General features: G+C 37.5%; 1 protein-coding gene across 1 annotated transcript; it reads left to right on the top strand.

The window, feature by feature from the left end:
- The first annotated feature begins 8 nt into the window (after positions 1-8).
- LOC112571130 (integrator complex subunit 7-like) lies at positions 9-13,509 on the top strand. The gene is made up of 18 exons (XM_025249943.1): positions 9-233; positions 631-760; positions 1,136-1,282; positions 1,609-1,746; positions 2,313-2,442; positions 2,757-2,996; positions 4,758-4,854; positions 5,418-5,516; positions 6,437-6,576; positions 6,893-7,078; positions 7,317-7,472; positions 8,390-8,584; positions 8,991-9,094; positions 9,869-9,934; positions 10,893-11,049; positions 11,815-11,913; positions 12,490-12,690; positions 13,112-13,509. The coding sequence occupies exons 1-18, from the start codon at positions 140-142 to the stop codon at positions 13,397-13,399; spliced, it is 2,667 nt and encodes an 888-aa protein (XP_025105728.1). The 5' UTR covers positions 9-139; the 3' UTR covers positions 13,400-13,509.
- Positions 13,510-13,542: the final 33 nt, after the last annotated feature.

Here is a 13,542-nt window from a genome sequence, read left to right as displayed (position 1 = left end):
CAAAACTGTAACAACAAAATCCCCTTATATTTTATAAAGTTTGCGTCATTTATTTAACATATGCTATATTATTTTCATGCAATATTTTTTTTTAAAAAAAAGGTAAAATATCTCTAAGGCTCCTCATAGCGCGTCAGTCATGTCTGCCTCCTTCATCCCACGAAGCACTGCTGATGGCATTTCAGCCGAGCAAGAGCAAGATGCAAATTCGGCACTTACAGAACTTGATAAAGGTATTGATTGACGGACTGTGCATTCTTCCAAAACTACGAAATTTCTCCAAATGTATATGTGGTCCTTATTTTGGACATGTACTGCAACGATCTAAGTGGCCAAGTGCTGAAGAGGTTTAGTTGTTTAGTTTGTTGTCGAGCAGTCAGATGAAGAAAGGATACGACACTAGCTCTTCCAAACCATTATTCATGCTGTTTAACTTCAAGCCGAGAAAGTGCAAATCACCAGTTAACTACCCAAAACCTTTTATTTTCAGCTTTTCACTCTCGCTCTCCTCTGTCAGTGGCATCTGCTTGTAGAAACACTGTCATAACTATGCATATGAGTCTTTCCACTATCAAGTCTAAAATTTACTTTTTTTAAAAATTTACAAGCTGATTGTACTGTATGTTGTAGGTCTTCGGTCCGGCAAAATAGGTATACAGTGTGAAGCCATCGTCAAATTTCCACGGCTTTTTGAGAAGTACCCCTTCCCAATCTTGATCAATTCTGCACTCTTGAAAATTGCTGATGTTTACCGTGGAGGGTATGTCCTGAAGCTAACTCAGATTTTAAACTAGATCACTCTATGGTTTGAGAAAAAAACAGACTATTTTAGAGTGAAAAGAATATAAACTATAACTATAGTATAACTATAAGTATAATTATAGTAAAGCTTTCACTGTAATTGTTTAATTGACTCAGACTTATTCTTAATCTATCATCAACAGCATCTTGTGTGCAGTAAAAGAGGAGGTAAATAGACTAGGGGGCTGGTTATATTTTCCTGCATGCTTTATTTTTATCTTTTTAGTTACACAATAACATTAAAACCTGACTTTTAACATTTGTAAGTTGCATTTTATATGTTTTAGAAGTATGATGTATGTTCTTTTGTTTTGTTTTGTTTTTTGTTTGACAGTAATAACTTCATCAGACTTAACATTCTGCGTGTAGTGCAGCAAAGTGAAAAACATCTAGATAAAATTCTAAATGTGGACGAATTTCTTCGGAGGATTTTTGGGGTTATTCACAGCAATGATCCAATTGCCAGGGCCATTACTCTAAGGTAATTCACTAGTTAAGGTTTATTAGGATTATCAGCCAAAGGATCTTTTTCTTTCTTTTCAAAGTCTATGTAGTAAAATAAAACGTTCTTTCTATTTTTCTTTTTTATTTTGAGGTGGGGTAGGTGAGAGATGGAGGGGAATGAAAAGAGAAGTGTTTTTCATCGTTGTAGACAATGATCATTAAATTCTAGAATATTCCTCACTTATGCATTCATGATAGAAGCACTTTTTATTTAACCTTTGAGAATAAAATTTTTACTTCCTGAGTTAAACACATTTTATGGGCCTATGCCTACAGCTGAAGATTTTGTGATTTTGGTCACAGAATGATGGGCAGCATCGCTAGCATTGTTCCCGAGAAGACTCTAATTCATCACAGTATCATCCTTGCTCTCGACTCACATGATGCTGTTGAAGTTGAAGCATCCATATTTGCTGCAGATAAATTCTCTGAAAAGTCAAAGTGAGGCTTGATAAGAACATTACAGAAATCTCTGTGTGACATACAGTTGTCTTATAAGTATTTAAGTATTTTTTATCTCTGCTTTTCCTTTTTTGTGAGAACATATCTCAGCATTTGTAAGTGTTGACTTTGTTATTCTTAATGTTGTTTCAGGACATTTCATAGGAATTTCTCTAGTTTGAGACTGTCATGCACTTGAGCCTACGCTAATGTCTAAAGTCTGAAAAACATCTTTTGTTATAGAGAATAGAATGTTCTGTTGTGATATAAAAATATATGAGTGAGATTAAAAGGATTTTTTTTTTCTGATCTTCTTGAGCCACTGATCATATCAGTGATATATCAAAAGTTTGTGATTGTATTTTAATAGATTGGTACCCTCTAATAACCACCATTTTTGTGAAATGAGATTCTGTGGTGAGTCCACCTCTTCTCTATGTTCTGTGGAAACATGAATGTGTAATGCTAGGAGTTTGCTTAAATGTTAACTTTTGTGAACGTTAAGATGTCGATTGTACTTATAATCTATGTGGAGCATTTGCTTAGGTGGATTTGTTGGGTTGTAGAACGTTTGCAAGAACGATATGCAGCAAAATGGTTGCCATGTTGTCTGGACTTGCCACACCAGTTGACCTCAAAGTGAAGTTGATCCCCAGTTTGCGTCATATGCATCATGATTCCGATACAGCAGCCCAAGTAAGGTGATAGTTGTGCAAAATTTTGTTGATATCATTACAAAGTGTAGTACTGACATCACTGCTGATTTTATCTAATGCTCACTGTGTAAAATATTTAGTGTACAAGTAAGTCGCTGAGGTTTTCCAGTATGTGATTGGTTAATGAATATCAGTGGCTATCTTGCGTACTTTAACATTCTCTTTCTCTCACTTTTTCGATCTGGACTTCAAAAGATTAGGAGGGAAATGACTTTTGTTTTAAAACATGAAGGTAAATTTAGTGTTCTGGGCAAGTCTTTTTATTGACTTTTTTTTTTATTTATTTGTTGTCAGGCATTTGCAGTGTGTGAGTCTCTCCTGGAGGGTTACCCAGCAAAGAAATTTGTCTTGCTGACATTGGACACCATGACTCGACTAGCTGTCCAGTCTTTGGTTAATGTTGCTCCACATGTTGCACGACTTCTGCAACTGCTTATGTCAGACCCACGACATGATATTCACCTCTGCTGCCTGCGGAACCTCTGTCTCTTAGCAAGGAGAGGACCACATCTTTGGCAGACCAGCGATGTGGAGGTAGCTTTTTTTTTTAAACATCAATTGTTATTCTTTTCACTATTTCTTCATTACCTTTACCAGACTAGTTTTTGAGGGCTGCAACTGGTTTGTAACCAAATGAATTATTGCCCTTGGTCATTGGGTTTATCAGTCCTGGAAGCTAGAGGCCCACAGAACCCAGGTGCATCTGCCCTAGACCACTATAAAAAGTTCTGCAAAAGAGAGCTCCGCAGTCTCTTTGTTTGGTTTATGGCTTTTAAAGACTCTGGGGACAGCTAAATGTCTCCTGTTGCCACTCCTTGGCCATTGATCCTTCTCTGTGGAGTAACTTCTTCCCTTTGGGGTAGAGGAGTGGAGCTCCCTCTTTACCTGCCTGAATGTGAGATGGAATGAAAGCGGTAACTGCACCAGAAACCAAGCAAAATGAGGCTTCTATCCTAAGGTCAAAAGAAGGGCTGAGGGGTAACCAGCTACCAGCCATCTAAACAATAAATCAATCTTTGTCAGTGATCAACTGCCCACAAGGTACAGTGAATCGAGGTCAAAACCAAAGGAAGGGGTGGTAAGCAGAAAAACTTCCTGATACCATATGATAAAGACCTGATCAGAAGTCACAGCAGGACAAGGACACGAGATAAAAGACTGATGGTTATGTCAGCGATCCCCTAAACAAAACATTCAAGAACTTGTGAGAAGGGGAAGAAAGGTAAAGATGGATAAAGAAAGCAGGATGCCTGGTGAAAAGCAATTCTCAGCTGATGCAAAAAAAAGTGTGAGTTAGTTATTCCACAATGTCCAGGCAATGATCTGGGAATAGAACTTCACAGAAAAAGATGACCCATAACCCAGTGTAACGCAAACAATTTCGTTCTGGCATGCGTTCTTCTCTGCAGTGCATCTGTTTACAGGCTGGCTGCTCTCCGCAAGTTATAAAGGCAAAAAAAAAAAAAAAAAAAACCTCCCATTATTCCCTGTGTTTGTATGGGTTGGAGTGGGAGAGATTGACAAAAACATTGCAGATCTCCCTTTTTCAGAGCTTTTTGTAGTTATATGGTGAATTCACCTGGGTTCAGAGGGGTCTCAATCAGCCATAGCTAACCCTACTGACCAGGAATAATAATTTATTTGGTTAAATAGCAGTTGTAGCCCTAAATTCCTAATAGAATTGTCAACTTCTGAAGAAAGGTAATTTACAAGGAAAATTTCATGTTTAACTTTTGGTATATTTGGCAGTGGAGAAAAATATTAATATTTAATTTGTCCTAGCTTTTAATGTCCATTTAGAAGGCATAAGAGAGTTTTGCCTTTTTTTCAAAATGCTTATTGACAAATAATATTATTGAGTAGTAATGACAAATTCCTTGAAAAGTAGCAGACTTGCTTGCTGAATCATTTATTCTCTTCATATAGCTGACTTTTTTTAATCTATACTAGCAGATTTCAAGAAAGGAAAGTGGCAAAATTTGTCAGTTGTCTTTCTTTGCAGGAAGTAATCAATTTCTTGGAGAGACATCATCTCCACAGCTGAGGGTAATGGCTGTGTGTGCATTGAATGCCATTTGTGAATCAGTGGCCTTAAAACTTCTATCTAGAGCCACCAGTAAGTCTCTTTTAATATTTATGTTGTATTTATATACCTTTCCTTGAGACAGACGTGAGGATTATAATATGTTTTAAAGAAGAAAATTGCTAAGGCAGCCCTGCTTTGCTAAGAACTGTTTTTTGAAAGAGAAATTTGGAAGTCAGAGCTTGTCAGTGATTGCCTTTTGTTTCAGTTGACAAGATCAGTGCGCATGCTACAAGTGCTGTTTTGACCAAAATATTAGCCTTGCTGCCCGAAGCATTCAGGTTCTCACACATATTGCAAAAGCCTCAAGTAAGTCTCTTTACATTTAGTTTGTTTCTATAGTCTTTTAAATATTTGAAAAATATTAATGTAGCCTAGTAGTAATACATCAGAAACATTAAAGTTACACATACTGTGTTAACGGTTTGAGGTTTCGGGAAAGTAGAAGAACCTGTGATCCTTTGGGAAAAATCTAGAAGATAGCATCTAAATATAAATTGATGTTCTTTGCTGGCTGGAGATTGAGAAAGGGCAATGAAAGAACATTGTTTTTCTCTCCAGGTCTGCATAATGTCAAAGTCATCTTATTTTCATCTTCAGTTGATTCTTTTATTATAGAAGTGATATTGCTGAGCAGTGTTCAGCCATCTGTTTATAATGACCAATTTGTTGTGATATAACTTGAACATAATATATGCGAGTAACGTAGCAGGTATTCCACGATTATGAGTGGTGTGTATAATTTATGAATTATACTTGGTGATTTCTGCTGTATGGCTATGAAAAGGTCATGAGTGGAAACCTCTTTGAATCAAATTTTTGAATCCGTTTTGCTGTCAACATATGTTATGTAAGATTGCTGAATGTTGCAGGGATGCCTGGTGACATTCCCAGTGAAGTTGTAAGCGCTGTGCAGACATTTTTCTTTCTAGGCTCTCACAGATGTGGGGAAGAATCAGCAGGATCTGAAGGTACTGTTTTCTTGCACCTACACATCATCTAGCATGGCTGTCAACAGCTGACCTTTATAGGTCCAAGAGCAGCAACCCAACTAAACATGCCTGTGTTTACACTTTTGAATACAATACAACTTTATTGATCCCTAGGAGCAGTTTAAAATAGTGCTCGTAATAGCAATAATATATATATATGATATAAAAGAGATAGTATAAATGTACATGTTTAAATAGTGTCTCTCACATGCACATTCATTCTCCCACACACACACATATTCCTAACAACAGCAGATACAGTGGGTGACCCCAGGCCACCTCAGGCTAGTACAAGATCACAGCCAATAGAGTTTATCAAGTGAATGGCACATGGAATGAATAAGATGCGGTGACGATTGGTTTTGCATACAAGCATCATTTGAGAAAATGGTAGAACATTTTATCTTGCAGGCGGTACTAAAGGCAGCAGTGGACCTATGTAGTTTGGACTCAGAAATAGCAAGCAGTTTTGTGGAGATTCTTACAGAGATGATCAGCATGATATCAGGTACAAATAGTAATCATAATCTGTCAGCTTGTGGAATTTTCAACAGGTACAGTTTGTACACTTAATTGCACTGTCCTATGCTGTTCAGGGGTACAGTTTTAAAGCATCATAGGCACATAGCTCAGTAAATCCTCAATTTTCATTTACAGAAGACTGTGCAATAGCTGCAGGAGGCAGTGGAAAAGTAATGGCCACTAAAGTCAATAGCTGGAACTAGTGTGTTATTAAATTACATCCTTGAATGTTCATGACATGAAGTATATAATCTGAAGAACATGGTATTGAAGGGAGAGAAGTCATTTTAAGGTGCTGGTCAATAGGATTGCTTGTGTGGCAGCGATGATGACTAAAGATTACAGGTATGTATGTGGAATTTGTGATATGGCTCCAGGCAAACCAGCCCAGCTGGTGTGTGAAGCACTGACAGCAGTAGGAAACAAGTTTCCAGATAGTCTTCAAGGTTCTGCCTCCAGTTATTTGGCACTGCTGCAGAAGTGGACGATAGAGGGGCTTCCTAGTGACCATGTTCAGGTGCGTGCATGCACATAAGTCTGTGCAAATGTGCACATATATGCTTGCTTCAGGAATCATTTTAATTCATTTGTCTACGCACATTTTTGTGCTTTCTTTGGTTGGTTGCATCCATTTTTAGAAAACTTAGTGTGATCATATGTGTGGCTATACAAGCAAGCATGAGTTTTACAAAGTGGGAGATTATGCAGTGAAAAGGATGAAGTCCTTTCATATTTTGGTAATTTATTGCACTATCTTCCCCAACAAACCATTATCAGTTTCTGAAAGCACAAGAAAGGAAGGATTTGTGACTCATGCCACTTGTGCTGTGCAGGTTCAGCTGTGTACATTAGTGTTCCAAGCTGCAAGAGAACAGTTAATGCCACCAGATGTGCAGGCAACTCTGCGATTAGCTGTGGAGAAATGTGAGAGCTGGCAGGCCTATAGGATTGCCCGACAAGCTTTGCGCTATGGCCAGTTTTCTTTTGCAGAGTTAATTTTCTCTGACCTTGCATACAAGGTGAGTCAAAATTATGTATATTTTTTAACTTTTGTGTGTTGGGGTGTGCATGCATATGCACTTGTACATCTCCTGTCTCTTTCTTTGAGTGAGCATGTGTTGTCTCCATAGTTAGATTATCCATGACATTTGTGATAGCAACTTTCACAAAGTTACAAAAAAATATTTTGCAGTTCTTCCATAAGTTTTTTAAAATACCTTTATCACTGTTTCATCATGACATGTCTGTTGGAATCAGGTGTCCTCAGAGAGCTACTATAACTGGCTGTTGGGACTGAAGAATGTCTGCACAGCACGAAGGCATCTGCACAACATGCAGTTGAATGGCTTCAGTGCTGTCCCCTGCCTTTCCAGCTGTCTTGAGAGCTACCAACGTGCGCTTGTCGCTTTCAAGGTAAGACAAAGAGCTGGCCAGCACATAGACACTACTAAGCACTTGCATGTACGCATTTTACCACAATGGTAATAATGATAGTAATAAAGTTATATAGCACTCTTCCTACCCTTAAGAGCAAGCTCATAGCACTTTATTGAGAGTGTTCTGAGACCAAGATTTTGATGGGTGACAGTTAAAATTTACATATTGTACAGTCATTTGTCAAAAATAGATTAGATCAATTACTAATTGAGAATGTGGATAAAATCATCCAGAAATTGCTGGTATCCACTTGACTACCAAGCAGAGAAAAACTGCTTTAAAATGTTGAAACACATGACTGTTTAGTGTTTAAGGTCCATCACAGCAAGAACTTGTAGAAAGGAAAAATCTGTCATAACATTAGAAGACTGAAGAAATTTGAAATCAGCACATGAAGAAGAAAAATAGCCATGGCAAGTAAACAGTCCAGTATAATGCCCAGGATGCCATCAAAAAGTGTAGGTCAAATCAGTGACATTAAAATCACAACAAATCAAAGCAGAAAAACATTACTGCAGAGATCTGATCCCCTCAAGCCTGTGGGGTGAAGGGAGACCATTTTATGATGACTTTCCTAATTAAGTGTGCTTATTTACCGTCTTTTGTGTGTGAATGTAGAATGCTGGAGCACACTTTTGGTGGTATTAAAGGTGATGTATAATTGAATGGTATAATTTTATTTCCATCCGAAGTAAATTGCATCCATTGAAATCTTTTTAATAAAAAAGAATAGGCAGGCTCTTTCTCTCTTCTTTTCCCTCACCCCTTCTTTCTTTTTCTTCTGTGGTACTACCAGCATTTCTGGGTAAACACTGTGCCACAGACAGTTGTAGTATTTTAATTCTACACCTCAAAATGTCTGGAGCATTTTTGTTCTGTACTTTCTCTTACAGGCTGCCAGTACACCAGCTCACCCTCTGGAGTTTCAGTGCGAGTATGTTCGCCTCAGTATTGTGTGGTTGTCTTCATTGAGATTGTTATTGCTGACTTGCAACACCTTTCGCTCTTCTCCGCCTCCTGCCATTGTCACAGCCCTGGCTTCCACTAGTGGCCAAGAAGGAGCACGGTGGGTCCAAGTTGTGCAACAGGTTCGTATAAATGCTAAGAGCTTTGTGAGCACATCTCAGAGTATTTCAAGAACTCAGGAGTCATATGTCATATGAATCAGATAATTTACTAATTTAATTATGATAATTTACTTGCAGATTTTGTCTTCAGCCATTTTCAGACAGAATTAATAGCCTTCTTTTGTCAACAGCTTGCCTTCCAAAACATTTCCATAAATATCGTCATAATCTGGGATAAAATATATTTTATGACATGTTAACAATTATAATTCTGCCCCAACAAGCCATTGGCAAAGCATGATTTTTTTTCAGGGGAGGAAAGGATTATATTCAGTTCAAAATCCGTTGATATAATAATTATTATTATTTATGCATTTTTAATTTTCTAAGTGTGTGTTATTCATCTGTGGTCTTGATATACTGTTAGCTAGAAAAATGCGAAAAACATTGTCGAGACGTGGCACAGCAGATTTCAACATTATATTGGGCTTCCTTTGATGCTGACCCATCTACTTTAGGCAACTTAACATTGTATCCTTTGATGTTGACCCACCTACATTAGGCGACTTGACATTGTAAAGCATGTTTAAATGTGAATTGTTCCAAGAATGCCTTCCTTTATTTCAGACTCCTCCTCCCTTCTATTTTGGAATTCTTTGTATTGCTGTTTGCACTGTTTTTAAGACATTATTTATTATTGACTTGTTCTTTGTTTTGTTTTTTTTTTCTTTTTGTTATACTGTATTTTTAACATCATTGTTGAATCATAGGGATATCATTTGTTTTTTTATAACTGGATAAATAATTGCTGGATGTTTTGCAGCGTTTGTAATCATGACATTTGGTTCATGACAGAATTCCTGAGAAAACAGTATTATTTTATTGCAGTATATTGCAGTCTCCATAGTAGTTAGTCAACTTGACTTAGGAGGTTTAAAGCTTGCTGTGGCTGGTGGCTTTGAAATTCCTTCTGTCCATCTTGTAGCAATGTGTACCCGCATTACTACAGGCTGTGCTTTTCATATGCCATGACTTTGACATGGTGTACCACGTACAGTTTACTGCTTTGACAGCTATTAGATTTAAGGCCTTTATTTTACCATCTATTAAAACTTTCAGCAAACAAGTCACTATTAGTTTGCACTGTTAAATGATAAAGTTACTTCATGTTTACCATTTGTGAGAACATTTTGCTTATGAGATTAATCATGTACTGACTGACCTACCATTTAAATACAGTAGTGAGACTGCAATAATTACAGTTACTTTATGGCTTTATGGCTTTATCCCTTGACATCCTCTCAGATTACAACAAAGCTGCAACTGCATTAAATCAGCAATTGCCAGCATCATTTCTGTGGTCCACACAGGGTAAGAACTATATAAACAATTGTTTTACGGCTTTGGCTCTACTGTTTGTAAATGCAGTTAAAGAAAATATAACACAAATTACCTGAGGAATGGATGATGAACCAATCAACATAGCTATCAATAGTTGTGATTGTAGTCATTAACTTGCCCAAATGGTTCTCAGTTTGGTCCGTGGCTGACAGTCGTCATATGTCAACAAAGTGATATTTGAATCACCATTATTACTTCATTATTGATTTCATACAAATTTTAATTTTATTGATGCCCAACTGCTCATTCGCATGAAACACTCATTTAGCTACCAAGTCTTATGTTACAGCACGAGCATTTTGTCTTTTAACTGCGTCATCCGTCACCCTTAGTAACACTGCATTTCTGTATTTTTAATTTTTATGTGTAATTTACAAAGTATGTAATTTTATGTAAACTTATTGCTGTACTACTGTCACAAAAGTACATTTAGTTTTGAATTGTAATGAAACAAATGTGGCAATTTAAATTTGAAATTCATGGAACAGAACTGTTATAAAGTGCTCCACGGTCTGAAATATTTTGAGAACCACTGAACTAACCTACTTGATTGCCTTTGCACGTTTATGACACTCTTCATCCTTATTGTTTGTTTCCCAATTCCTTTTTGTGTCTTATATATTTGTCTCTTATTAGTTGTCTGCAGTTGTTTTTCCTTCTGTCCTTTGTATTTTGCCCACGTTGCCTACTTAAGTGCTCCTTCATGAGCATGGCACCATATAAATCCCACATTTATTAGTACGTGTACATTAGTTTTAATAATGATCATAAAATACAACTCATTTAAAGTGGAATTTTAAACAAAGGCCTTGGATAGCTTTCACTGGATTGACTATCGTCCTGAAGAATCCACATATATATCCTGTTTATGTTACTGCATCGTAAGTGTTGGGTGTTTGATTCAAACACTGGTAAAATTATTCAACAGACAGAGCAGCCTGGGGGAGCATCAGTTCTTAGCACATCCAGAGGTGTATGACGAGAACATTTGGGGGAAGTCATTGCCATCCACAATTGTCAGCATCTTAAAAGAACTAAAAACTATGTTGGCTGAGAGTGCTGGAAGCCCTGAAAAACTGTACAGAGTAAGTCATTGTTCTTCACTACTAATATACAGAAAATTGACTGCAGAGTCACTGGTACTTTATGTGTTGATGAGGATGTCCAAGATTTTTTGCTTTGAACTTTCACCTTTTCCACCCTCATGCTATTATTTCTTAGATGTTAAGATGCTACTCTAATGCCTCTGATCCTGCTGCATAATAATTCCACATCTCAAACAAAATGCTAGCAAAGAGTATCAACAATAGAGCCCACTGTTATTTGAGAGCTTGGTCAAGTGGCAGTCATGGCACAGGGTCACTCCTTTAGAGAAGCAAATGTCGCTAGCCATTTTGGTGTGCTGTGATTATTTAACCTGATCATTTTGTACAGGTGACTTTGGTTGAGCTGATTGCATGATTTTCAGCATAGCTTGGTGCAAGTACCATGCCAGCTGGCTAACAGATCACTTTGCCATCATTTCTGAGTCCACTTCATGTATCTATGGAAATGACTAGACAAACTGCTAAACTGTAGCATGTGGCAAAACCATGTGGTTTCACTTTCCTGCATCAGTTGCTCTCTTACTGATGCGCTTGGATGCTAGGATGGAAACAAGGCTGCGCCTGACAGGCTGAGTTGCTTTGTTCTCCAGCGATTTATTATATTAATATTAGTATAAAAACAGCATGACGATTGATAGGCACAAAGTTTTAGTTTTGTCACTCCCATTAATCTGTCTGCAAGTTTCATTTAGTTTTCTTGACATTTTGTTCCATAATATGTTGAGTGGAAATTTTGTTTTGCAGCTGATTGATTTTCTCAGCATGTCTGCACAGAACTTGGTCCAAGCCAACATCAGTTTTCCACGTTTCTTCTTTCAGCAGCTTCAGTCTACAAATGTAAAGGTATGAAATACCTGTGCTTTTGAAACAAAAGTAAAAAGTAGCAATTACATTTGTCAAAATGGACGTTTTATTTGGCAGTTTTATTTTCCACAATATGTGGAAAATTTCTGCAACAAACCATCAGTATTAATGCAGTAATAATGACAATCCTTACAGACATATTTAAAAGTGACATGTATCCAGCACACAGACAATATCCAACAGACCTGGTGTGAAGTATTTTGGTTACCCCTAGATGAATTCTAAGATCTGCACATATTGTTTTCTCTTAATACAGATACATGTCCACACATTTTTTTTTTGCACCTGCATCTTTATGGTGTCTCCCTCTTGAAACACTTTGCTTGTGCACAAAAAAGCATGTAGCATAAATATAGAAGTGACAAGTGTTGAAATCTTTGCTCGCTTTGACTCAGAAGAAAATACATTCGAGCAACAAATTTTGTCTCAGTCTTTAATCAAATGGGCATATCACCTTTAATATGTTAAGTTAAAGCTGTTGGCAAAAGGTTAGAATTTCTTCTTCAGTCGCTCACTCTTGCATGCTAATTGAAAATATTGAAACTTTCTTTGCAGCTTGCAATTTCACCGCAACCTAGTAATGCTGGAGAACCAGTGTTGGTGCGAAGTGACACCAACCTGACCCTGAAAGTGGAGGGGGTGATCCAGAAGGGGGAAAGACCATCAATCTTCCGTTCGGTGGCTGGGGTGAACATCACAGTCACAACCAGTTTAGTCAACAGGACAGTGGTACCACAGGCAGACTCACTTGAAAAGGTATGGAACCAAGTTTTCAGTTGCTTTGAGTGAAGGGGACATTTTGAGTGTGATGTGTCTTTCCACTGACAGTAGAACAGATCTTGCCTTTTTCATTTAACTAATTTCAGACCTATGCTTAATTTTATACTCAAGCTGACTTGTTTCCTGGGTTGGACTACTTTACTATGACAGCTTTTGTGTCTTATTTGTCCTAGATCACCAATAATATTATCTATGCTCATAGACAGAGTAGTATTATGTAAGAATTGATGACTTGGTGAGAATCCTTGAGCGGTAAACCATTTCTTGATGAAAATCTTTGTTTTTAAGATATAAGTAGCAGTTTGACTTTTCAACTGCACAAATGGATGCATGTCAACAGAAACTCATGTCATCCATTCCCTTCTTTATCTACATGTTAATTTTAATCTGAATGCAGAGCACAGAGAAAACTTCAGTGCAGCTGTCCCAAACTGTAGGGCCACACAATGAGTACTTCAGTACAAGCTTTGTTCTGCCTTTCCCAGTCCTTGGCCTTCACTCAGTGCAGCTAGATGCAGCCATTGTTGATGAGACAGGGGCTTGCTGGCACACAGGACCTCGCACAACTCTGAACATCAAATCATACGATGACTCAATTCAGCGGCAGCAACCACCTAGAAGTGGGTCAAGGGTAGTAGCAGCTGTGGTAGCTGCAGCAGCTGCCGCTGCTGCAAATAGTCACTAGATTAAGAAAAAAACTTTTCTGGGGCTTAATCAAACATCTAGGTAATGTTGATTTTTTTTAAAGATGTTAAGTAAAACTGGATTGAGATGCAATTAAATCTTGACAGTTTAGAAGTTTATTGTTTGGAAAAAAGTTTATTGTGG

Source organism: Pomacea canaliculata, linkage group LG8, assembly GCF_003073045.1.
Source record: "Pomacea canaliculata isolate SZHN2017 linkage group LG8, ASM307304v1, whole genome shotgun sequence".
In the NCBI taxonomy this organism is placed as follows: Eukaryota; Metazoa; Mollusca; class Gastropoda; order Architaenioglossa; family Ampullariidae; genus Pomacea; species Pomacea canaliculata.
Note: the sequence above shows the minus strand (reverse complement) of the source record. Positions and strands in the feature narration are given on the sequence as shown.